This window comes from Cucurbita pepo, chromosome LG08 (genome assembly GCF_002806865.2).
Source record: "Cucurbita pepo subsp. pepo cultivar mu-cu-16 chromosome LG08, ASM280686v2, whole genome shotgun sequence".
Lineage (NCBI taxonomy): Eukaryota > Viridiplantae > Streptophyta > Magnoliopsida > Cucurbitales > Cucurbitaceae > Cucurbita > Cucurbita pepo.
Window position 1 is genome coordinate 2751196 of NC_036645.1, and position 24663 is coordinate 2775858.

Here is a 24663-nt window from a genome sequence, read left to right on the forward strand (position 1 = left end):
TTTCACCGAGCCTCGTACGGGAGGGACTCTTTTGGTGTTGAAATTGCAGCACGGGATGATCTTCTTCTCCATCTCGACGGGATTAATCAGCTTAGTGAATTTAATGACTTAAACGTCGAATGCACCATGTATATATATATAAGAATTGTGGTGGTTTAAAGGAAGTTTCTTGGAAGTTTAGGTAATGCATTGAGTCAACTTTATTTGCATGAGGGACCAACAACAAAATGTGCAACATTGACCCCGACAATTTATTCGCTATGTGGACCCAAGTTATAGAGCAATTTGGTCTATGTTTGTAAATTTAAAGTTTACGGCTATATATATATATATTATAGTTGGCAAGGCCGGGAAGCAAGGTGCCAATGCCTATTAGCAAGAATTAGGCTTGGCTTGATTAGTAGTGTCTGCCCCTTGTCCTGGAAGCAAGCTACCAGCGAGAACTAGGCTTGGCATGGTCAGTATTGTTTGCCACCGTGTCCTGGAAGCAAGCTACCAGCGCCTATCAGCAAGAACTAGGCTTGGCTTGGTTAGTAGTGTCTACCCCCTTATCCTGGAAGCAAGGTACCAGCGAGAACTAGGCTTAGCTTGGTTAGTATTGTTTGCCACCTTGTCCTGGAAGCAAGCTACCAGCGCCTATCAGCGAGAACTAGGTTTGGCTTGGTTAGTAGTGTCTGCCCCCTTGTCCTGGAAGCAAGCTACCAACGCCTATCAGCGAAAACTAGGTTTGGCCTGGTTAGTAGTGTTTGTCCCCTTGTCCTGGAAGCAAGCTACCAGCGCCTATCAGCGAGAACTAGACTTGGCTTGGTTAGTAGTGTTTGGCACCTTGTCCTGAAAGCAAGCTACCAGCGCCTATCAGCGAGAACTAGGTTTGGCTGGTAGGCCAAGCGAACGAGGACCAAGAAGTGTCTTGACCCGTCCCGCTGCTCTAGAAGATATCAACAAGATATTTAGGAGTATCCGTGCTGAATGTACTATTTTTTATGGCCAACTTAGAAGATCGACAACAATCCGGAAGCTCAATAAAGGCAAAAGCCAGCTATGTGGACACTGTAACACTTTCACATGGCTGACTCCTCTTCCTATTCTAATCAGAAGCATCCATCAGCACCATGCTAGTTTAGAATTCGATTGTCAAGGCTAAGGCATTCCTAGTCCTCCTCCCTTTATATATAACAGCACGTACATAGCTCATCTACGTACTTATCTAATCTATCACCCAAAGGGTTTAGTAACAGAGTAATATAAAATTTCGTCGAAAATTCATTGCTCTATTTTACGTGTCCGTCTCCCAAAATGCAAAGAAAGTCGAATGATAGACCTTCTAAAGAAGACCCAAACAAATGAGCTCACTCGGTTTGCATAGTTAAATAAAGTTTCAGTGAATTCACGACATTCTAGTATCGATGGACCTCCCGAGACAATTAGTGTAATTTAGGCGATTAACTACTCCTCTATTATGTTTTCGTTCATGTTATGTTAATAATTATAATTTTAATAGACTTCATTTATTATTATTATTTTTTTAATTAAAAAAAAAGGAAAAAAATGTATATATGAATAACAATTGATGGGCTTTTAAGATGATTGGCCCATAACTAATTTGATTTAATGGGCTTTTGGGCTTAAAAAATTCTAAACAATTGGGCCCATTAGGAGGTTTCTTTGTGAACCTTTTTCTTGATGTGATTATAGTTTAGTAATTTTCAACTACTTTCCAAATATTTTAAAACGTATAATTTTATCCCGATCCCGATCCCGATACCGACCTATAAGTTATTGTTTAAATCAACGTGACATCGAGTTGAGCTATGCTGGTATGGTATGATATGATAGCACGCTGAATCTCGATATTTTGTGAGAGATACATACCTGACTTCTGTCATCAGCTTGATTCGGTAAACTTATTCCTCTTTAAATTCTCGAATCGGTATTTCCAGAACTGGGTAAGTCTCTTCACAGGAGATCTTCAATACGAGGTCCACGTGGCCCTATATGGACCATTATCACGTGGACTTTAACCCTAACCCTAACCCTAACCAAGGCTAGGGAAACCACCTATCTCAATGCTATTATTTTTTGCAACAATCAATTGGTTGGTATAATGTCCTATGTTCTTATTAAATTTGGACATGTGGCGTTCCACCTGCCACGTCACTTGACGGAGAGCGGACGTCAAGCCAGATTTTGTTCGAGACCAAATTCAATTCCACGTGTGAAACATATTAGTGTGCCTAAAAACGTTAATTAAATCATGGATCAAATTTAATTCGGTGCAAATTACTATTTTAAAAAATTACACCGAGTAAAGTAATTACGATCGAGTAAAATTAAAAATTTACGGTAAAAAATTGAAAGTTGATCTCCAACATAATAAACCTTGATTTTGGTGAGCTAATGGATAATGCGGGTTTGACTTTTAAACCTAAATATTCAAGTGATTTGGTAAGAAAATATTTTAAAGTAAAAAAATTAATCTCTCTTGTTTTGTCGTCATTCCAAATAAGTCAAATTTAAGGAAAATGTTTGACTTTTGAATTTTCTTTATTTATCAATTAATTTTAAAAGTTGACTTATAAGGTAGGTAAATTTGTTATAAACATATACATTTTTACCCATAATAAAATATATAATTTTGTCCAATTTTTTTTGTTTTTTAATTTTTACCATTTTACCCTTTATTTAGTCAACGACATTGAAACCTTAATTTCTTGATTGCGATTTTTTAAAATTTTAATTACATAATATATTGTAATTTTTTAAAAATTAATTAGCAAAATGAATTATGTTACATAAAAATATTTTATTTTTTTGTTAATAATAAGAATTTAAAATTTAAAATTTAAAATTAATCCGTAAAATATTGGAATAAACGTCAAATTACAATTTTTTTTAACTTTTAATTTTATGTCTCGTAAATGCACTAATAACATTAAAGTGCATATTCAAAAGTGGTTCGTTTGAAATGATATGTTTCCCTTTTTAATGTACAACATTGCTACATGTAACGACACTCAATTAGTCATGTTGCCATGTCACTCAGCTCCTCGACGTACTCCAGCTCCAAAAACTGATCATGTATCAACGACTAAAAACGTGGATTTTTTTGCTCGTTATAGGGACCTGACCGAGCATCTCACGACACAAGATGACAACAACCACATGTACGAAAGTCAGTATCCTCCCATTAAAGACGAGTTTTGTTGTCCACAATGTTTTGCGCAATGTATCGAGTTAAACCACATGTGTTCCATGCAAGCCCTATCAATTCCTTTGAGTTACCAGACCATATGGATAGAAGATCAGTCGGAGGAAGCAACATAGATAGATATTAACAGCTTTGTCCCGTTACATATCGTCGTTAGCCTTACGGTTTTAAAACATGTCTGTTACGGAGAGGTTTCCACACTCTTACAAGAAATGTTTGTTCCCCTCTCCAACCGATGCGGGATCTCACAGTACAGGTCATAGTAGTTGTCATTACTAGCAACAATGTAAACATACGAGGATGTTGAATTTGATGTCAATTTTAAGCCGTCATTTTACGTATAAGGAATGTTTTGTTCCCCTCTCCAACCGATGTGGGATCTCACAGTAGAAGCCTTAGTCGTTGTCATTACCAGCAGCGTCGTAAATATACGAGAATATTAAATTTAATGTCAAATTTAAACCGTGATTTTAAATATAAATAAATAGTATAAAAAAGTGTGAGAGAGAATAGTTTAAGGTAATAAAAGAGAGACATGCGAGGAGTGTCAATGAAGCAATGAAATGCACAAAGTCCCAAGTGCGTGGAAATGGGGAACAAAAAACAAACATTTTATGGATTTATTTATTTATTTATTTACTTACTAAATTAAGAATCTTGAATATACCCTTTATTATTAATTATTATTATTATTATTATTATTATTTTCTAATTAATCATATTATAAATCATATATTTTTTTTAATATTTGTTTAATTATTTTTAACTAATATTGGATAATAGTATTCAAATCGNCTGTTTTTTCTCGTTACGTATCGGTGTCAGCCTCACAGTTTAAGCATACAAACNATAAAAGTTACTGATTTAATGTCGTGTGACAGACGAAGCGTACAAGACACGAGATGTAATAGTCTAATCCCACTGCTAATAAATATTGTCCGTTTTGACCCGTTACGTATCGGTGTCAGCCTCACAGTTTAAGCATACAAACCCGAGATGTAATAGCCTAATCCCACTGCTAATAAATATTGTCCGTTTTTGCTCGTTACGTATCGGTGTCAGCCTCCAGTTTAAGCGTATAAAACTCGAGATGTAATAGCCTAATCCCACTGCTAATAAATATTGTCCGTTTTGGCCCGTTACGTATCGATGTCAGCCTCACAATTTTAAAATACGTCTGCTAGGGATAGATACTTCGTTTTGGCCCGTTACGTATCATTATCAACCTCACAGTTTTAAAATACGTCTGTTAGAGATATTTCCACACCCTTATAAAGGTTTCTCACGTCTCGAACAAATTCACCGCTATATCAAATAGTCCTATCCAGCTCAAATTTCCATTAACGAATTAGTTGTCTATTTTATTGTATAAAAATTAATATTATTATTTTACCAAATTTAATAAAACTTTAAAACTAATATTTTAATTTGTAAAAAGAAAAAAAAAAAAAGGTTATTGGGTGCGTGCGTGCGTACGATAACAATTTAATAACAACTGAGGTGTCAAAAGATCGACCGTGTGATGATTACATCGGAAAATGAAGGACGTGGGTCCCACAAAGAGCAGCAAATTTTCTATTATATCTTATTAGTGCAGCTCACGGTTGGAAGCGTAGGGCTGCATTTACTCTTTTCTCACCCACATTTATTTAATTAAATATAATGTACAATGGCAGATGTGAAATTAAATTAACTATAATAAATGCTTTTCCTCCAAATACGCCAAAGAAAATAATTAAAACGGGGCGTTTTATTGGATCATATATTATAGTTTTAGAAACCTACGTGTAATTAATTAAAATTGAGTAAATTTAATAATATAACTTACGAAGAATTAATTTTAAAAAATATATTTTTTATTTTTTTATTGGTAAAATTACTTTTTATTTTTATGAGCATTTATACATTTTTTAAATATTAAATTCAACAACAAAAAAAAAAANGTAATAGGCCAATTTTTTATATTTTTTATCAATACGAGCATGGCTAAACTATCAGAAGTTTAAATCTCCCGACTCAAATATTGTTGGACTCAAAAAAATATATTATCGAGTATTAGATTTGAATTTATAAAAATAGAAATAGAAAATCGATCGTAGATTAATAAAATGTTATTATGATCAATATATTCCAAACTTTATGGAGTTTGGTGTAACTAAACTATATTATTATAACTCTACTAATTATGACCTAAAGAATAAAATATTTATTATATTTTCTAAAATTTAACTAAATTATTTTATGAATAATTTGATATTAGAGTCATGCCCTAAACTTAGTTGCGCCAATAAATTGGTAAATCTTCAAATGTCGGACTCCAAAAGAAAAGGAGTCGAGCCTTCTCGAAGGCATAGTAAAAAATGATTAAGACAAAGAGTCGAGTCTCAATTAAGGAGAGACGTACTTTGTTCCTATGCTTGAAGGAGACAATATTATACCAGAGTATGTTTATCTATTATTCTAATTTTTTTTTTTTTAAGAAAAGGAAATTATTAAGAGGAGACAACAAGTGGTAATTTTCCCTCCGACACACACTCTTCTCAGCTTCGGACTCAGTGTTGTAATGTTTTTTATTTTTTATTTGAAAAAAAAAAGAAAAAAGAAAAGAGAAAATGACGTGGCGCTTGTTTTTCTCAACTTAATTATCACGTGCAGCTCACGTGCTGCTAGCCAACTGAATTCTCTCTCTTCGTTCCCTCGGGCCTCAGCTTAATGAAACCGAGAGACCTGCCCAAAAGAAAACTGACCGCTGCATTTACCTTGTTTTTCCCTCTCCTCCATTTCTCTCTCTCTCTCTCTCTCTCTCTCTCTAAAACCAGAAGAGTTACTGTTATGGCTTCTNCGCCTCCATTTTTTTTTTCTCTCTCTCTCTCTCTCTAAAACCAGAAGAGTTACTGTTATGGCTTCTCCGCCGCCGCCGCCGTTGCCGGACGCTTTCGGAGGCTCCGTCATTGAGTACTTTTCTTCCTCTCCTCCTCTTCCTTCGGCGATAGCAGCGACGGCAGCGACGCATTCTTCTTCGCTGAAGAATCTCAGTCCTAGCATTTTAATCATTCTTTCGATCCTTGCTTTTACTGCCTTTGCTTCTGTGATTCTCTGCCTCGTATTGCGATACCTTAACCGGCGGTGTCTTCTCCGTCTATCCGCCGTGCCTGGATCGTCCTCGTCTTTGTCGGTTTCGAGCCGTCGGATTACTCCAGCAGAGCAGAGTACGACTCGGTGTACCAATTCGTTTTCGCCGATTGATACGCTTCCTCTTTTTTCTTTCTCCTCCATCACGCGTCGTTCTTCCACTGCCGCAGCCGATTGCGCCGTTTGTTTGTCAAAATTCGAGGCGGAGGATCAGCTTCGTTTACTTCCGCTCTGCTGCCATGCTTTTCACGCTCAATGCGTCGATACATGGCTTCAATCGAACCAGAGTTGTCCTCTATGCCGCTCCGCCATTTTCGCCTCCGAATCCGACGTGATTAAGGCTTCTATGGCTTCCTACACTGCCGAAGGTCGCGCCGGAGACAGTTTCAGACTCGAGATTGGTAGTATCAGCCGCCGGCAAGGCGCATCCGATTCCGCCGACGGAAGGAGATCCTACTCAATAGGATCGTTCGAGTACTTCGTCGAAGAAGATTCAGAAGTGAATTTCACCAATGCTCACAGGAGGAGCGTCTCGGATAAGGAGGACATAGAAGCTCCGCCTCATCCAGAGCGAAGCCTCGCGGCTGAAGTCGGTTCCGGAAGGAGTTGGTTAAAGGACTACGTAGACAGGCTCTCCAATTCCGTTTCATCTCGAGCGCTCTCCTTCCGAGGCTCCGGCAGATTCTTCACCGGAAGCAGCCGTCGAAGTGAGATCGTGGTCGGCGGAGATTGGGAACAGGAGAACAGTCGCGTCGGCGAGGAAATAAGCGAAATGTTCCGGTGGTTCTCAGGGGTATAAACGTAATTACATCCAACAACCCTTCACGCAAAGGATAGGCCATTTTGGAAATGGTAACCGCCGGCCGGTACGTAATTTTTTTCCTTCTTAAACACGGACGGTGAAGATTCCTCTTCTTTTTGATCCTTTTGATTATGTCAACGGCCGAGATTCACGCTGGTAATTCCTGTGAATATATATATATATATATATATTTTTGGTTGGCATTAAATCAAAAGCTAAAAAAAGATTGCTGAGATTTTGTTTAATTATTATTTTCTTAATACCTCGTTTGGCAGAGACTAAAGTAAAAAAAAAGTTCCCCATCGTGGCAGTGAAGCTAAAAGGAACAGTGAAGTGATTTATGAAATTAGTTTACAGATCAATGAGCTTTCCATACCCTTTCTTTTTTTTTTTTCTTTTTTTTTTTGGAATATTATGTGAATTTGAGAGTAAATCTTTGTGTTGATATGTAATGAGTGAATTGTGAGATGTGCAATATGAATATGATATTTGTGTGGAATTGTTTAGGAATCATTGCTTTGCTTGTTTGTGAAATTGTTAGCCAAAAAAGAAAAGAAAAGAAGGGAAAATAGGAAAAGTGAGTTGCTGAAAATAAAGAGGCCAAGATTATGGGTTCCCTTGAGCTTTCTTAGATTCTTGCTACTTCTATGAGGTAAACAAAATCTCTTTCTTTCTTTCTTTCTCCATTTTTTTTTTGAGAATATGGTCCAGTTTTGATATGATGAACTATGGGTCTTATGTGTGAATACAACCGGATTTGTTCTCGTTTCTTAACAAATGAGAATATTCTTAAGAATCTTATGTTCTTCGGATCTCTAAAAGAATGCTTGCTAATGAAAGTTCTTGTGATGCCAAAGTAAAGAAAGACCATATCAGTGACTTAATAATCGTAATTACACTTAAAACAATTTTATGTTAATTGACATTCAATGAATTTTCTTAGAAAATATGTCAGGACAAAACATGTTAAAAATATGGATGATGGAAGTCCCACATCGGGTTTATAAACAAAGAATACTCTCTCCATTGGCATGAGGTCTTTTAGGAAGCCCAAAGCAAAGTCATGAGAGCTTATGCTCAAAGTGGACGGTAAGATTGGATTTCCAAATCTCCCAAGGCAAAATAGTAAATCTTACATTAAAGGAGCCAAAATAATGGAAATATTATGAGTGTTTGGTGCCTGGTTTCTAGAAGCTAAATGGAAATTATAAACATTTTTTTAAAAATATTAAAATTAAAAAATATAGAGCCTCTATTCTCAATATTATTAACCTTAACCCCCCCAAAAAAAAATCATTAATTCCATAAAACAAATAGTTTTTATTTTNATGAATATGATATTTGTGTGGAATTGTTTAGGAATCATTGCTTTGCTTGTTTGTGAAATTGTTAGCCAAAAAAGAAAAGAAAAGAAGGGAAAATAGGAAAAGTGAGTTGCTGAAAATAAAGAGGCCAAGATTATGGGTTCCCTTGAGCTTTCTTAGATTCTTGCTACTTCTATGAGGTAAACAAAATCTCTCTCTTTCTTTCTTTCTCCATTTTTTTTTAGAATATGGTCCGGTTTTGATATGATGAACTATGGGTCTTATGTGTGAATACAACCGGATTTGTTCTCGTTTCTTAACAAATGAGAATATTCTTAAGAATCTTATGTTCTTCGGATCTCTAAAAGAATGCTTGCTAATGAAAGTTCTTGTGATGCCAAAGTAAAGAAAGACCATATCAGTGACTTAATAATCGTAATTACACTTAAAACAATTTTATGTTAATTGACATTCAATGAATTTTCTTAGAAAATATGTCAGGACAAAACATGTTAAAAATATGGATGATGGAAGTCCCACATCGGGTTTATAAACAAAGAATACTCTCTCCATTGGCATGAGGTCTTTTAGGAAGCCCAAAGCAAAGTCATGAGAGCTTATGCTCAAAGTGGACGGTAAGATTGGATTTCCAAATCTCCCAAGGCAAAATAGTAAATCTTACATTAAAGGAGCCAAAATAATGGAAATATTATGAGTGTTTGGTGCCTGGTTTCTAGAAGCTAAATGGAAATTATAAACATTTTTTTAAAAATATTAAAATTAAAAAATATAGAGCCTCTATTCTCAATATTATTAACCTTAACCCCCCCAAAAAAAAATCATTAATTCCATAAAACAAATAGTTTTTATTTTTAAAAAAATCAATAAATATATTTTAAAACCAATCCATTAGATGAATGTGGTTCGGTTGAAGACGACTAGAGAAAAGGGCCAAAGATGGTGCCGGTTTCAGTGACGTCATCTTTCCGGTAGTTGTGGTTGCTCTAGCAATCACCATTATCCAATCAAATTTTGACAATTGGTATTTATTTAATTTTTAGTTTTTAAAAATGGTATTTATTTTCTTAACAATAAAAGGCTTTTGAAAACCATTTTTAGTTTTTCAAAACATAGGTATAAACTAGATCACAAAACAATAAGCAAAAGTAATCCAACCAAATCGATCAAAACAGTCTTTTAACTAAGAATTTAGACGAAGTTGTGTTCAAAAGTCGGATGGTTATCAAATGAGGCCTAAATTATATAGCTACGAGATCGACCTAAATTCATAATCCAAACCTAAACGAACCTATTTAGTTTTTGTTTTTCTTCGGAATGCTTTTAGGGTTTGATTTTCCTGATAATAATTTTAACTATATATCATGTTTAGGGGTCACAAGATGAATCAAAATGAAAATGAACATGAAAATCATATATATATATATATATATATTGCAGAAATAAGAAAAATTAATGAGGAAAGAGAACTGATCTGAGTGGATAACCGAAGATGTTCATCCATCTGCATTGTAGTGTTGGAGAAGGTTGGGTTTGTGAAGCTTCTCTACTCAACCACTGCTAATAAATCACTAGCTTTGCAGAAGCAGTGCTTAGCATCTGTGCCTAAATCCACCTGACAACCACCATAAATCCACCGTAAATCGATTCAAACATAGCTCAATTAGTCGGTCCATATATTCTCGACAAAAAATGGTAGACCATAATTTTAGGATTTTCAAAATCGGTAAAATGTGAAGCCAAATTTTTAAAAAGTTCAAAAAGTTCAAAAGTTCATTTCAAAGTTGTAAAACTACCCCTAACCTATGACGAACATTTCAAAATTACTCTTAAAGTAAAAGAAAAGTTACAACATTGTACGAAAAATCAACGTATTTGAATGTTGTACTCTTAGACTAAATCTATTCCAAACAAGTGTCCTAGTCATGCGTTCTACGTCACCGTCACATCAATTTTCTATATGACATTCTAAAGTATTTTAATACCAATTTTCTAAAAACGCATCAATATTGTAAAATTTAAAAGAATTATAATTTAGCCAACATAAATTGTTCGGTGAATGATCTAAAGAGAACTACTAGTAAGATAATATACGTACGTGTAGCTTATCTCTAAGAGAACTCGTGTATAGACTTACCCAATATAAACAAACTTAGAATCTAAAGCAACCCACAAAGTTTCTTTTTTTTTTTTTACCACCCTTAACAATCAAAGATATAGCTAAAAGGCTAAAGTTGTCTTATCTCCACGGTCGAGTTTCCCCAATACCAAGCGTTTTTATATTGCAACACACTTATGGTAACCAATACTTATTAAAGCAAATATGATAACTCCACCAAACCACACGACTTACCTCATAAGCATTTATGTCGGATAAAAGAACCTGCAAGGTAATAGACATTTGCTCCTCTTAGATAAAAACAAGTCCCACAAGTTTGCATAATAACAATGGTGCATTTGACACCATTTTAGGACAACAAATAATGCTTTTTTCAGTACAAAAAATGTGAAGATATGGAGATTTGAACCTACGATCGAAAAGATTCTTATCGCCTTAAAATTTTGTGTTTCGATCCATAGCTAATAGAGTTCATTGAAGATTCTAAAGAACACTGCAAAGACCATTTAAAAGTACTTTCTAAAGGTTCTTATGAACACTGCTACCCTTAAATAAGAACACTACGAACTCACCATTGCTGAAAAAGAAAACCAAATTTATAAAACGAAAAATCCTTAATTACCTTCTTTCCAGGTGCAAGATCTGTTCCTCCAACTTCTGATCCAATGGATAGAATCTGATAGAAACATTATGTTGATTATCAAACAGGTTTCTTCACAGGAATTAAAACAGAGAAAATAGCAACAGTAATGGAAGGAATTGTCTCACCTCTCCTACAAGGTGTCGCTCAAATTTGACAGCTGATTTGGGCAGCAGAACTCCACCAGCTGATTTCTGCAACAACAAAACATCTCAAATTTATGGAACGTTTTACAGTTTTCAATACATCCAACAATTTCTACTGCACATTCATTCGTCATTTTCTTCAGCTTAAGCTAACCTCGGGAAGCTCCTCAAGACGGAGGAGAACTCTATCAGCTTGAGGAACAACCTGAAATCCACGCGCATCATAAAATATCAAGAATAAGCATTGAAATCCAAATCACAAGCTCAATAAAACATTAGAACGAGAAAATCTAAAATCGCTGAGGAGATTTCGGAAGAAAGAAAGAGAAAAACCTTCGTAGGCTCCCATTTCTTAGAAACCGCGCTGACTTTCAACGAACTTCTTCGGAATCCACCTATTCAAAACTCAAGAAGCAAAATCATCCAGAAATTCAGAAGACGGAATGNAAAAATGTGAAGATATGGAGATTTGAACCTACGATCGAAAAGATTCTTATCGCCTTAAAATTTTGTGTTTCGATCCATAGCTAATAGAGTTCATTGAAGATTCTAAAGAACACTGCAAAGACCATTTAAAAGTACTTTCTAAAGGTTCTTATGAACACTGCTACCCTTAAATAAGAACACTACGAACTCACCATTGCTGAAAAAGAAAACCAAATTTATAAAACGAAAAATCCTTAATTACCTTCTTTCCAGGTGCAAGATCTGTTCCTCCAACTTCTGATCCAATGGATAGAATCTGATAGAAACATTATGTTGATTATCAAACAGGTTTCTTCACAGGAATTAAAACAGAGAAAATAGCAACAGTAATGGAAGGAATTGTCTCACCTCTCCTACAAGGTGTCGCTCAAATTTGACAGCTGATTTGGGCAGCAGAACTCCACCAGCTGATTTCTGCAACAACAAAACATCTCAAATTTATGGAACGTTTTACAGTTTTCAATACATCCAACAATTTCTACTGCACATTCATTCGTCATTTTCTTCAGCTTAAGCTAACCTCGGGAAGCTCCTCAAGACGGAGGAGAACCCTATCAGCTTGAGGAACAACCTGAAATCCACGCGCATCATAAAATATCAAGAATAAGCATTGAAATCCAAATCACAAGCTCAATAAAACATTAGAACGAGAAAATCTAAAATCGCTGAGGAGATTTCGGAAGAAAGAAAGAGAAAAACCTTCGTAGGCTCCCATTTCTTAGAAACCGCGCTGACTTTCAACGAACTTCTTCGGAATCCACCTATTCAAAACTCAAGAAGCAAAATCATCCAGAAATTCAGAAGACGGAATGGGACAAGAATTGATCGAGAAAAAGAACGAGTTCTCAGCGTACCAGTGATTTGTTGCCGGGAAGATACAGAAGATGAATTAGCCAAGTCGTTAAAGGGCTTTGGCACCGTGAGGAACGTAGACGCCATCGCCATGGATAGTGAGTCGAAGAAGCAAAGTTCTGTGGAGGCGAAAGAGGGTGAGCGGGAGAAATTCTAGAGCGTTCTTAATAATTCCAAGGAAAAACAAAACTGAAGTGAATTTGTACGGAAATTTCAAAGGATAAAGGCCTTGAAATATTAGCAAAGTTCTTTGAGATCTTAAAACCCGTCTCTAACGGGAGGTTTTCATACAATTTTAAAAAATGTTTCGTAGAACTTTAGACTTTGAATCCAACGACATTCGTTCAATTCTCGGTAGGACTTTTAAGAAATTCAGAAAAAGTTTGTCGAGTTTTAAAGGGGAGCTAAGGAAATGAAAAGAAAAGAAAGCCAAAATGGTATCAAAACCTGACACGAGGTGGAGGCAGTGTGCTAACAAGGAGGTTGAGCCTCGAATGGGGGTAGGACATGAGACAAAACCAAGCCTCGAATGGGGTTAGGACACGAGACAAGGCTAAGCCCCCCGTAGGACACGAAACAAGGCTGAGCCCCGAATGGGGGTAGGGCACGAGACAAGGCTGAGCCCCGAATGGGGTAGGATACGAGACAAGCCTGAGCTGCAAATGGGGGTAGGACACGAGACAAGGCTGAGCCCCGAATGGGGGTGGGCCACGAGACAGTGTGCCATAGAAAAGGATGCAGGCCCCAAAGGAGGTGAATTTGGGGATCCCGTTGATCGAAGAAGGGTGTGAAAACCTCTCCTCGTAGATACGTTTTAAAAAATCTTGAAGGAAAAGCCCGAAACCACCCATTCGAAGAAGCCTTTACTTTTTAAGAAACTGATCCTGGTGCAATGAGATTCAAACAGATGAGATTTGGAGCAATGAACAGCCCATGTTTAGCTGCAAGTTTCAATGATTTCTAGACAATAACTACAAATTCATCACAAATGCCCTTATTTTCTGAGCAACAACTGTTCAAAGCCTCAGCTCTATGCCATAAACAAGGACGCCACTCCTATATATTACATCTGCAACAGCCTCAAGTGCTATACTAAGTCTGTAGAGCCGATTTCGTTGTCAAAAATCTAAGAAACTGAACGCATCAACTGAACTAAAACAGAATTAAACGATATCGAAGTCAAAACTCGAACAGGCGCAACTCGACCATCCCTTCTTTTCTCTTGGGAGAAAACCAGAAAACAGCTTTTCCTGATTCAAGAAGCTTGAATGAATAGTTCAGGCTTAGTATTGTGTCCTCGACATGGGGTCCGCGCTTGACGGAGGTAGAGTCGAGCATAAGCCGGGAATCTACTCGGAAGACGATCGGGCCTGCAATCTGCAAATGGGATTTCTTCTTAACATCATGAGTTTCTTATATCATGCCTAACAGATGAGATATATGAATGGGGGCAGCTGCACTAGAATCACAAACTTAGAAGTTATTACCTGCTGTTGGAAGATCAAATTGAGCCTAGGGGTAGATTTTGATCTCTCCAGATCATCAATAGATTTCTTGAACCCATTGAAAACTCTTTTGGAAAAGGCTGAACCCGACGAAATATCTAGTCGAGCATCTAACCTCGTGAGGTCACGAAAATCCTTTCTAAATGACCCATGTTGGTAAGTACAGCAAAGTGAGCCAAAAAGGTCAGCATTCAGTGGACTTCTTTTGTTATGGATAGCTAAGTTTCCATCTCCGTTCGTCCCAACCGTGTCACTGCCTCCGAACCAAGCGCTAAAGGTGCCACCTGATATGCAAATACTTAATATGAAAAACGCAGCAAAACTGGATGCTTAAAATAACGTTTTTGAAAGGCAGGAGACTGACCAACAATTCCGGATATGGCTGCATGAGGATCTTTAAGGCGCACATCGTATGATGGTTCGGCATCGTCTATCGTCTCAGTTACGCCTTGTTTCTGTTCTTTTCCCCCCCAAAGGTACCTATTCTTTTCTAAAGAGAATGCAGCCTTTGCACATAATCCAGGCATAAGAGTAAGAGGTGGGTCGCCACCATCGGTATTATAAAGAGCCCGGGGAACGCCACCATTCTTATGCAACCCGACCCGGTAACGCAAACCAGATTCAGACTTAAGAGACGACAGATCCAAAGACAGAGACTCGGGCACTTCCCAATATTGACCTTTATGATCAATGAAGAGCTCTGGCCAAGCTGCTTCCAAATTTATATCATGATGAGGAAGCTGCAGAAGCATGATTAAAGATGGCTTATAAAAAGGTAGTGATCACCATTGAAGAAGTAAAATAAAGAAAACTAAAACGTTTTCGATGTTCTCCGATGCTTAATATTAACGGGGCATTAAACACGATTGAAGCTTAAAAACTTCATACATGTTATAACTTGGCCTACAGATGCAAAATATATTGCCAATAGGTTATAAGTGGTGTTCAAATCATGCAAGATCCTATTTAGGCATAAGATAAATACAGCACCACAGATAAGTAAGCAGACTCCATGAAGAAAGATAGAATCCAATCAGCATTATACAGAAATATGCATCAAAGGGCTGATCTCATTATTTAAAGAACTCGAGGAAACGCGTTTATGATTCATCTCTTTTCCTTTAGTTATCATTTAATGAAACATAAGAGACAACAACGCTCACCCTGTGATAAAACATCGCTTTGTGGCGACGTCCTTTCCTGTCACCGTGCTCTTCCGTGCTGGCAAATACAGATGAAAAGGGAGTAGGAGAAAACTGAGAGCATAATCCATATGAATAGAGTGTCTTGTCCAGAAACATGGTAGCAACATCTTTCAAGGCAGGGAGGAGCTCAAGGTTGTCTAGATCAGAAACAAGGTCCTCTTTTATAGAAGATATCACTTTCTTCGGACGGAATTGGCCAACCAATCCAACCCACCTAAAATGTAAAGATTCCATTAGATGGTACATCTGAGATTTGTGAAATCAGTAGCAATCTAAACAATGTCAGAGGTAAACATGGTAATCTTGGACCTTTTTCCTTTACAAAACTTGCTTAAACAAATGAGAAAGCAAAACTTCAATACTAGAAACCAAAAGAGTATGTGATAGGCCACATGTAAATGTATAATGTCGGGGGCGAGAGATTCAAACATTTGACTTCTTCGTCAATGGTAGAGTGAGGGATTCAAACATTTGAGATATACCCATGTTGGCAACCGTAAATTTAAGTTAGAAGAAACACTTTGAGTGGGGGGTAAAGTTAAGTTGAGCTATACCCATGTTCGTAACCGTAACGCTTTGAGTGGGGGTTAAATTTATAGATACCTTAACTAGTTGAGCTATACCTACGTTGGCAACCGTAAGCTTTGAGTGGGGGGTTACATTTGTAGATACCTTAACCAATTGAGCTATACTCACGTTGGCAACTATAACGCTTTGAGTGGGGGGTTAAATTTGTAGATACCTTAACCAATTGAGCTATACTCACATTGGCAACCGTAACGCTTTTGAGTGGGGGGTTAAATTTGTAGATACCTTAACCAGTTGAGCTATACTCACGTTAGCAAGCGTAACACTTTGCGTGGGGGGTTAAATTTGTAGATACCTTAACCAATTGAGCTATACTCACGTTAGCAACCGTAACGCTTTGAGTGGAGAGTTAAATTTGTAGATACCTCAACCAGTTGAGCTATGCCTATGTTGGCAACCATAACGCTTTGAGTGAGGGGTTAAATTTGTAGATACCTTAATTAGTTGGGCTATACCCACATTAGCAACTGTAACGCTTTGAGTGGGGGGTTAAGTTTGTAGATACCTTAACCAGTTGAGCTATACCCACGTTAGAAACCGTAACGCTTTGAGTGGGGGGTTAAATTTGTAGATACCTTAACCAATTGAGCTATACTCACGTTAGCCACCGTAACGCTTTGAGTGGAGAGTTAAGTTTGTAGATACCTCAACCAGTTGAGATATGCCTACGTTCGCAACCATAACGCTTTGAGTGAGGAGTTAAATTTGTAGATACCTTAATCAGTTGGGCTATACCCACGTTAGCAACTGTAACGCTTTGAGTGGGGGGTTAAGTTTGTAGATACCTTAACCAGTTGAGCTATACCCACGTTAGCAACCGTAATGCTTTGAGTGGGGGTTAAATTTGTAGATACCTTAACCAACTGAGCTACCAACATTCGAGTTAGGAGAATAAAACTAAGGTGAGTATATAAACTAGGTAGTATCATAGGGGATTATGGTTTTGGTAAGCTAAATCTGGTAGTTTGGGATGATGCAGGGGAGCACTTTCTAATCATCCTTGACCCCTTTCTTAAGAAATAACAGTGAACTCTGTCAGTATGTTCAGCATGAATTGGTATTCTGAGATTCTCAGTAGAGTAATGACTGTAGAAATAATTAAGCCAGTCAATCAAACATTTGATTCATCTCTACCGTCAAGAAATTCACTGAACAGTCCAAAAATGAAATGCAGGAAGCATAAAGAACGAAGCAACCATAACCTAGGAATTTAAGATCACAAAGCTCCATAAACCGAAGAGAAGAAGAATGTGCCATTGCTACTTACCAGTCGGCGGCGGGAAACTTGAGCAAGAGCGACTGAAGAGAAAAGGAACCTAACTCCTTGTGTGCAGTGGGGGAGAAGGAAGGAAGAATTCCGAGGGGAAATCCATTGCCGAGGAAGGAGACTTGCTGAATCCGCAAGGTGCGGCTGGCTCGAGCTCCGTCGAGAGGGAATGGTTCGCCGGGAACAGCCTTGGCGGTTCCGACGAGGGTTTGAGAGGAGGAAACGTCGAAATCCCAGAAGGCGGAATCCATGGCGGTTCTGAGGTGCGCCATTGATGCGTTTCTTGTTCTTCTTGGAAGCTCAGAATGAAATGGGTTTAGGGTGTAGGCTGGCTTTGCATTTACCTTCTTCCCTTATCTGTTGCTGCCTGCCTCTTGCATTTTTGGAAGTTGCCTTGCCAGTGACTAGTGGGTTTTCATTTCTTTTTTGGAGGGTACGCCTCGACCCAAGAGGGTTTTTTAAAAATTAAATTAAATTAAAATATATTTATAAAATTAAAAAAATTATTAAATTATATAATATTTCTCTAAAATATGTGACATTATTTCAACATTATTTATATAAATTAACATATAATTAAAATGAAAAAAATAATTACGTACATTATTATAATAAAACCTTTTGAGATAAAATAAATTTTTCATTTTAGCCTTTAAAATTCATTTTTTTCCTTAAAGAAACAAACTTGGTAAGAATTATAAGAAATATGCGATTTTATTTACAATATTATTCGCATAAATTTAGTAGTTAAGGTATAAAAATTGACTATATAAATTATTTTAACAAAATTTTGTAGCTAAAATGATCTTTTTTTTGGTGTAAAAATTGATTAGGTAAATTATTTTAACAATATGGTAAATAGTAATAACAATTACAAACTTCTATGTAGTTTTAAATAATAAAAAACATATATTTAAAATGATTTTAAAACTATAGAGTAAAATTAGATAATCTAAGAATCTAGGGTTAAAATTTAAGGATGTTTTGTTTATTATTTTTATATATATGGTTTGATTAAATATATGTTTTAATCTGTAGCTTATTTAATTATTAAAAAGTCCACAATATTTGGTAATTTTTCAATTAAATCCTGATAAAAGAATGTCCAAATTGGTTGGTCATAAATTTATAGGTTAAATATTTAAAGAATTGGCATAAGTTTTTAAAAAAAATTTAAAAAAATAACCATTTTAATTATGGTATGCAAATTATATCACAAATTTGATACAAAATGATCAGGCCAAACATTCAAGTAAGCATCATCCAGTTATCAATCCATCATTACAAGAGAATTAGTTCATGTGATAAGGCTTCTTCCAAGCAAAATCTATTAAGCATTAGCATCTTTTCTTCGACTATCAACCTATTTCATTCAAAGAGAAATAGGAGAATCAGTGTTATCAAAGGATTTTCCCGAGCCTAGAGCCTATTGCTCTTCTAACGTAAGCTCCAGGCAAACCATAAACATAGACCTATTATACACAAACATGAAAACTCATAGATTACACTAGAAGAGAAGATCGAAGCTCGAAGGCAAACGATATCTTCTTCGACTCGAATTATGCAAATCTATTGAGTATCAAAAAAAGCGTAAGGCAAAATGGTCACATTTATATCAGAACTTTGAAGACAAACAATATCTCCTTGAGATCCCTAAGCAAACAAGCTACAAGTATCAGCTTAAGGTAAAAGCAATAAGAGAAGATAGAACTATTATAAAGTTTAAAGACTTATTAAATACTTTTTAAAGTTCGAGATCTTATTTATTAGATACAGTATTAAAATTTCAAAGATCTATTAGACACTTCCAAGACCTATATTATACACAAACATGAAAACTCATAGACTACACTAGCAGGGAAGATCGAAGATCAAAGCTCGAAGGCAAATGATCTCTTCTTCGACTCGAACTATGCAAAATCTATAGAGTATCAAAAAAGCACAAGGCAAAAATGGTCACATTTATATCAGAACTTTGAAGACAAAGAATCTCTCCTTGAGATCCCTAAGTAAAAAAGCTACTAAGTATAAAAGCAATTTAGAAGAGAAGATCAAACTTTGAAATCAAACAATCTCATTATCCATGAAAAGATGCCACAGATGTTAAGATGCATAGTCAAGAAACAGCTAACTCAAACCTTTTTCTACCAGATAAATAGCAAGCAAGTGCTTGAAGTTAGAACCATTGTACGCCCTGAAAATTTGTCTGGACAGAATGATTTATGTTCCAAGCAGTTGCAATTATTTTTCATCACAGTGTGAAGAACACGACTCTTGACAAGCATCCAAGAAGGCTCGAAACAACGATGTAGAGATGAATATTCATTGGCTCGATAACATACTCCAAAAAACCAAAAAAGAAATAAAGAGAAAGATGCTAGTACTTTGTCAACTAGCCATTGGATGGTTGTATACGTACTCGATTGCAAGATTACAGGAATCTATTTTATCAGCCTCCTTGTCTGGGATCTCTAGCTTGAACTCCTCTTCCAAGGCCATTACAATCTCCACAGTGTCCAAGCTGTCTAAACCCAAATCTTTCTGGAAATGACCATCAGGGCTCACCTGCAGATAAATAACGGAAAACCCAATAATTGCAGCAACATTTCAACCAAGCTATAATTGAAGTTTAGTAGGGAAGAGATGCTGCTTGGAAGTGACAAAAAAATTAATAGTAGAAACTGGGTGACATAGTTTAGCTGCTTTTGATCGTTCCTAACCTTAAGATGGCTCGAAAAGGAGTGTAATATTCACTATATGGCATAGCCGAGTTCTTGGGAATATCTCAAAAAAGTGTGTAATATCTACTATAGCATAGCCTGGCTTTCGGGAGTACGTTAGGAATACAACACGATAAGGTCAAGTAATAAGGAGGTAAACCACAATTCAGTGATCAAAAGACCAAAAGGAATATGTTAGCAAAAGTTCTTTGGAGACTAAGGGCAATATGAAAATAACGCCTGGGACAAGTGAGATGAGAAAATACATCTTTTGAGTAAACGACATTACAATCTACAAGATTGATCATACACAAATTGACACAAAAGAAAAAACAAAAAGGCAAAAAGGCAAAAGAAGACGAATAAGAAGTAGATATGATATGTTGGCAAAAAAAAAGGGAGCAAAAGAGGACGAACAGGATAAGAGAAAGACAGTTTTATGTCTATGTGCACTAAAGTGAAGGAGAAAAGCATTATAGTGTCCAAACTAAACAGATATAGACATCACAAAAAGAGCAGCAAGATGCACACGGACACTGTCTGAGTGAGCTTGCTTGGCATATACCAGCCAAGATGCATCCTTAAAATTGAGATAACCACCCTTTGGCAATTAATGATTTGTCATCTATCATCGACTATACCCAAAATGTGTAAGATTAGAAACCGTTCACCTCCGCGAATTCAAGAAATGTAGGTGTCAATAGTTAGTCCTAGTGAACCTAGCCAAGCAATCCACATAAACGAAGGGAGATATATTGTGTGCAATACGGCAATCGACCCAAACTTTCAGCCAAGAAGTTAAATTTCCAAAAGATGCCGAATCAAATATTAAATCAAATGGCATTTCAGCAAAAATTATCAAGTGCCACTTTCTAGATTAACGCTTGATCAGGGAATAAGTCGTCGTGAGTTATGGTTTGCCCCAATTTTCCATTCGCACAGATAAAGCATAGGAGATTTAACCATGAATACGATTCGGAATCCACCAGGATCGCACATCAGAACATTAAACTATTGAATCGGCATGTTACAGAATTTCTACACTTTCAACCTATTCTTCCCGCATTCCAACAGTCTTGAAAAAACAACTCAAGAAGCTGAAAAAACAAGTGAAAGAGAGGTATAAGATCGAATCACCTTGGACGGATCGACTTTCGGATGGCACTTGACAACAGAGAGGACTCTCTCAATAACCTCCTCCTTGGTCAAGTGATCATCGTGCGATGAAAATAGCCGGAGCGACGCAACGGAGCACGACGCCGGTTGGCATTCTCGGCGAGCTAGGGCAAAGAATCGGACTGGAACTCGAACATGGCGAAGAACGGCTGCCCTCAGTGCCATTTTTTTTCTCTTCTTCCTGCAGTGACTCTTCGATTGCTCGAACTTGTAGATCCTGAAGTGAAGGTGAAATTGGCATGCGCAAAGCACGTGCGTCAGGAAGCTTTATGGGCTTTGGCCCAACAGTCTTCAAATAATCCAATGACCGATCGGCCCAATCTAATTAGTCCGTACAATTTCATTTAAATTATTAACTTATTTTGAATTTTATTTAAATAAATAAAAAAATTATTTTTCACTGATATTGTCCACTCTGACCCGTTACATATCGACGTCATCCCCACAAAACGCATCTACTAGGGAGAGGTTTCCACACCATATAAGGGGTGTTTTGTTCTCCTCTCCATAACCGACGCGTTTTAAAATCGTAAACCTAACAACAATACGTAATAGGTAAAAACGGACAATATCTACTAATAACGAGCTTGAACGGTTGCAAAAAGATATAGAATTAAAAACATTTTAGATATACGAACCCCGGAGTCACAAACACGAACATCTCACGTCCATTCAATCTCAATCGAAGATCAGGGTTCAGACAAATTTATTTAATATCAAAGTTTCGGAGACAAAAGAACAAGTTTCTTGCACAGGAGCTGAACACGATCAAACCCACTTTAATATTCTCGACACGTAACTCAAAACACATTCATTACAAAATTCAAAATGTAACAAATAAATTAAAATTGAAAATATATATTTTTCAAATTTTAAATGCATTTATTAAAATTTTAAAATAAATAAAGGCTGGTATTGGCACTATCAAAGCCAAGTCAAAGTCTTTCTTCCCTATTGCAAAGGTAAACCTACTTTTCTGACGCTAATAATTTTTCAATAATAATAAATACCAATAAATGAATCAAAAACCATAAGATTTATGCCATTTATCGCAATTATAATTCACATTTACTACATTATTTAAATATTCATCTTTTATATTTATTATATTAATAAATAAATTGTATAACTTATATATATATATATATATATATATATATATATATAGTTTTAAAAATTTTACTTTTATTTTTTTAAATTAAACCCAAAATTTATTAGACTACATTATTTAAATATTCATCTTTTATATTTATTATATTAATAAATAAATGGTCTAATTTATATATATATATATATATATAGTTTTAAAATTTTTATTTTTATTTTTATTTTTAAAATTAAACCCAAAATTTATTAGGGAGAGGGACCTTGGAATTTAAATAAAGTGTAATTTGGGTCAAAAGTGCAATTAATGTAAAGAAGCGATCAAAGACTCAGCGGTTTCTGACCGTTAATAAACGAGATGGAGTCAGGTCCCTAGGATCTAGGGGCCCCACCCACCCATGTAATGACGTGGATTACTTTAATTAAATAAAACACGTAGTCAAGTTGTTAGGTTCTGTTTGAGCGTGTCACACCGCATTAAAATCCTCTCCACCTGCCATCTCCACCACTTGCCTCATAGTCCACGTCACTCTGCCACGTGGCTCCATCACTCATTACACCATTTTTCCTTTTTACCTCGGACCCGCCATTTAAAATTTTTAAATAAATCAAAATATAATACCTTATAATATTAAATGCTATATATATATATATTAAAATTAAATGTATGGAAAATTAAAACATTGTAATATATATATTTAATACGCTCATTTCCAATATAGTATATAGTTTTTTATTTTATATTTTTTTATGAATTAAAATATTTATATTTAATTATTATTTAGTCCAAGTCATTATATGTACTTTATCTATTTGCACGCAATATAGAAGTCCAAATATTTGTATATTGACATAGTCATCAATATTAATTACGTTAATAAATGTGACAAATTTATATATTTATTTCAAAAACAATTAGTTGGGAGTGGGAAGATTCCAAGAACAATGGTTAATCATGTAATTATAATCAATTGACTTATTGTCGACATCACTCGTACATCATTCACAAAATTAATTTTCATTTATCATTAAAAAAATATTAATAATATCATATATGTTTTTAAATTTTTACGCCCGAAACTATTTCGAATAAAAGTAAATAATAAAAAAAAATTGAGAACCTATGTCATAGGCTTGGTGTTAGGAATCATGACTCTCTACAATGGTATGATATTGTCCACTTTGAGCATAAACTCTCATAGATTTGCTTTTGGCTTCCCAAAAGGTCTCATACTAATGGAGATAATATTTCTCACTTATAAACCCACCAATAATTCTCAACAATCCTCTCATCGAATAAAGTACACCACTTGGAGCTCTCGAATAGTCTTCCCTTAATCGAGGCTCGACTCCTTTCTTTGGAGCCCTCGAACAAACCACCAATAATTCTCAACAATCCTCTCCTCGAACAAAGTACACTATAAGCCTCCCCTGAGGCTTATGGAGCTCTCGAATAGTCTCTCCTTAATCGAGGCTCGACTCATTTCTTTGGAGCCCTCGAACAAAATGCACCATTTATTCAACACTTTAGTCACTTTTGACTACACCTTCGAGACTCACAATTCTTTGTTCGATATTTGAGGATTCTATTGACATGGTTAAGTTTAAGGCATGATTCTGATACCATGTTAGAAATCACGACTCTCCACAATAGTAGATATTGTCTACTTTGAGCACAAGCTCTCATGGCATACCAATGGAGATAGTATTCCTCACTTATAAATGCACCAATAATCCTCGACACTAGGTTAGGAGAATTTGTTGACTAACTCAAAATTGATAGGATCGATAACCCGAGAAACTAGAATAGAGTTAAAAATTCAACCCAACTGGTAGAATTTTTTTAATTATTTTATCAATAATAACTAAAATATCATAAAGTTTAAAGATAATTACAATTTTTCATTAATATTTGATACAAACGTCCAAATATTTTTAATTTTCATATTAATTTTAATTTTTTTTCTTAAACTTATTTGGCATAATTTAACCCAAAAAAGAACAAGGAAATTCCACAAATCCCAAATCCCAAAGTCTAATTATTCGTGTTTGTTTGTTTTTTGGGGTGTATTGATAATAAATTAATNAATTTATATATTTATTTCAAAAACAATTAGTTGGGAGTGGGAAGATTCCAAGAACAATGGTTAATCATGTAATTATAATCAATTGACTTATTGTCGACATCACTCGTACATCATTCACAAAATTAATTTTCATTTATCATTAAAAAAATATTAATAATATCATATATGTTTTTAAATTTTTACGCCCGAAACTATTTCGAATAAAAGTAAATAATAAAAAAAAATTGAGAACCTATGTCATAGGCTTGGTGTTAGGAATCATGACTCTCTACAATGGTATGATATTGTCCNATCAATCAATTCT

At 35.7% G+C, this 24663-nt stretch overlaps 4 protein-coding genes across 6 annotated transcripts; 1 reads left to right on the forward strand and 3 right to left on the reverse strand.

Annotated features, from left to right (window-relative positions):
- Positions 1-5676: 5676 nt before the first annotated feature.
- Positions 5677-7756, forward strand: LOC111799754 (E3 ubiquitin-protein ligase ATL4-like). Of its 3 annotated transcripts, XR_002815883.1 has the most exons (3): positions 5677-5994; positions 6068-7206; positions 7418-7756. XR_002815883.1 is itself a non-coding variant. In XM_023683216.1 (2 exons), the coding sequence occupies exons 1-2, from the start codon at positions 5921-5923 to the stop codon at positions 7137-7139; spliced, it is 1146 nt and encodes a 381-aa protein (XP_023538984.1). In that variant the 5' UTR covers positions 5677-5920; the 3' UTR covers positions 7140-7756. The 3 variants fall into 3 exon arrangements, 2 of the variants coding, with proteins under 2 accessions (XP_023538984.1, XP_023538985.1); XM_023683216.1 differs by having other exon boundaries at positions 6068-7756; XM_023683217.1 differs by lacking the exon at positions 5677-5994 and having other exon boundaries at positions 6057-7756.
- Positions 7757-9626: 1870 nt separating this feature from the next.
- Positions 9627-12918, reverse strand: LOC111799762 (10 kDa chaperonin 1, chloroplastic-like). The gene is made up of 7 exons (XM_023683233.1): positions 12710-12918; positions 12555-12616; positions 12376-12426; positions 12204-12269; positions 12058-12111; positions 10818-10847; positions 9627-10079 (listed from the first exon to the last, which is right to left on the reverse strand). The coding sequence occupies exons 1-7, from the start codon at positions 12798-12800 to the stop codon at positions 10011-10013; spliced, it is 423 nt and encodes a 140-aa protein (XP_023539001.1). The 5' UTR covers positions 12801-12918; the 3' UTR covers positions 9627-10010.
- Positions 12919-13620: 702 nt separating this feature from the next.
- On the reverse strand, positions 13621-17680 carry LOC111799588 (protein TRIGALACTOSYLDIACYLGLYCEROL 4, chloroplastic). The gene is made up of 5 exons (XM_023682981.1): positions 17273-17680; positions 15376-15631; positions 14577-14952; positions 14195-14496; positions 13621-14084 (listed from the first exon to the last, which is right to left on the reverse strand). Exons 1-5 carry the CDS (start codon positions 17542-17544, stop codon positions 13887-13889), a joined length of 1404 nt encoding a protein of 467 aa, XP_023538749.1. The 5' UTR covers positions 17545-17680; the 3' UTR covers positions 13621-13886.
- A 1720-nt stretch (positions 17681-19400) lies between these two features.
- Positions 19401-21366, reverse strand: LOC111801163 (acyl carrier protein 1, mitochondrial). Its single transcript, XM_023685158.1, has 2 exons — positions 21130-21366; positions 19401-19837 (listed from the first exon to the last, which is right to left on the reverse strand). The coding sequence occupies exons 1-2, from the start codon at positions 21331-21333 to the stop codon at positions 19661-19663; spliced, it is 381 nt and encodes a 126-aa protein (XP_023540926.1). The 5' UTR covers positions 21334-21366; the 3' UTR covers positions 19401-19660.
- Positions 21367-24663: the final 3297 nt, after the last annotated feature.

Bases quoted from the DNA above. Each gene is read 5' to 3' on its own strand.
- LOC111799754 (XM_023683216.1), top strand. From the start codon at position 5,921: ATGAAACCGAGAGACCTGCCCAAAAGAAAACTGACCGCTGCATTTACC. The intron at 5,995-6,067 runs TCTCTCTCTCTC...CCATTTTTTTTT, and splicing joins TTCCCTCTCCTCCATTTCTC to TCTCTCTCTCTCTCTCTCTA.
- LOC111799762 (XM_023683233.1), bottom strand. From the start codon at position 12,800: ATGGCGATGGCGTCTACGTTCCTCACGGTGCCAAAGCCCTTTAACGAC. The intron at 12,617-12,709 runs GTACGCTGAGAA...AGTTTTGAATAG, and splicing joins TTCCCGGCAACAAATCACTG to GTGGATTCCGAAGAAGTTCG. The intron at 12,270-12,375 runs GTTAGCTTAAGC...TTGTTGTTGCAG, and splicing joins GTCTTGAGGAGCTTCCCGAG to AAATCAGCTGGTGGAGTTCT.
- LOC111799588 (XM_023682981.1), bottom strand. From the start codon at position 17,544: ATGGCGCACCTCAGAACCGCCATGGATTCCGCCTTCTGGGATTTCGAC. The intron at 14,953-15,375 runs GTGAGCGTTGTT...ATGCTTCTGCAG, and splicing joins AAGCGATGTTTTATCACAGG to CTTCCTCATCATGATATAAA. The intron at 14,497-14,576 runs GTCAGTCTCCTG...TTTGCATATCAG, and splicing joins AGCCATATCCGGAATTGTTG to GTGGCACCTTTAGCGCTTGG.
- LOC111801163 (XM_023685158.1), bottom strand. From the start codon at position 21,333: ATGGCACTGAGGGCAGCCGTTCTTCGCCATGTTCGAGTTCCAGTCCGA. The intron at 19,838-21,129 runs GTGATTCGATCT...ATTTATCTGCAG, and splicing joins CGAAAGTCGATCCGTCCAAG to GTGAGCCCTGATGGTCATTT.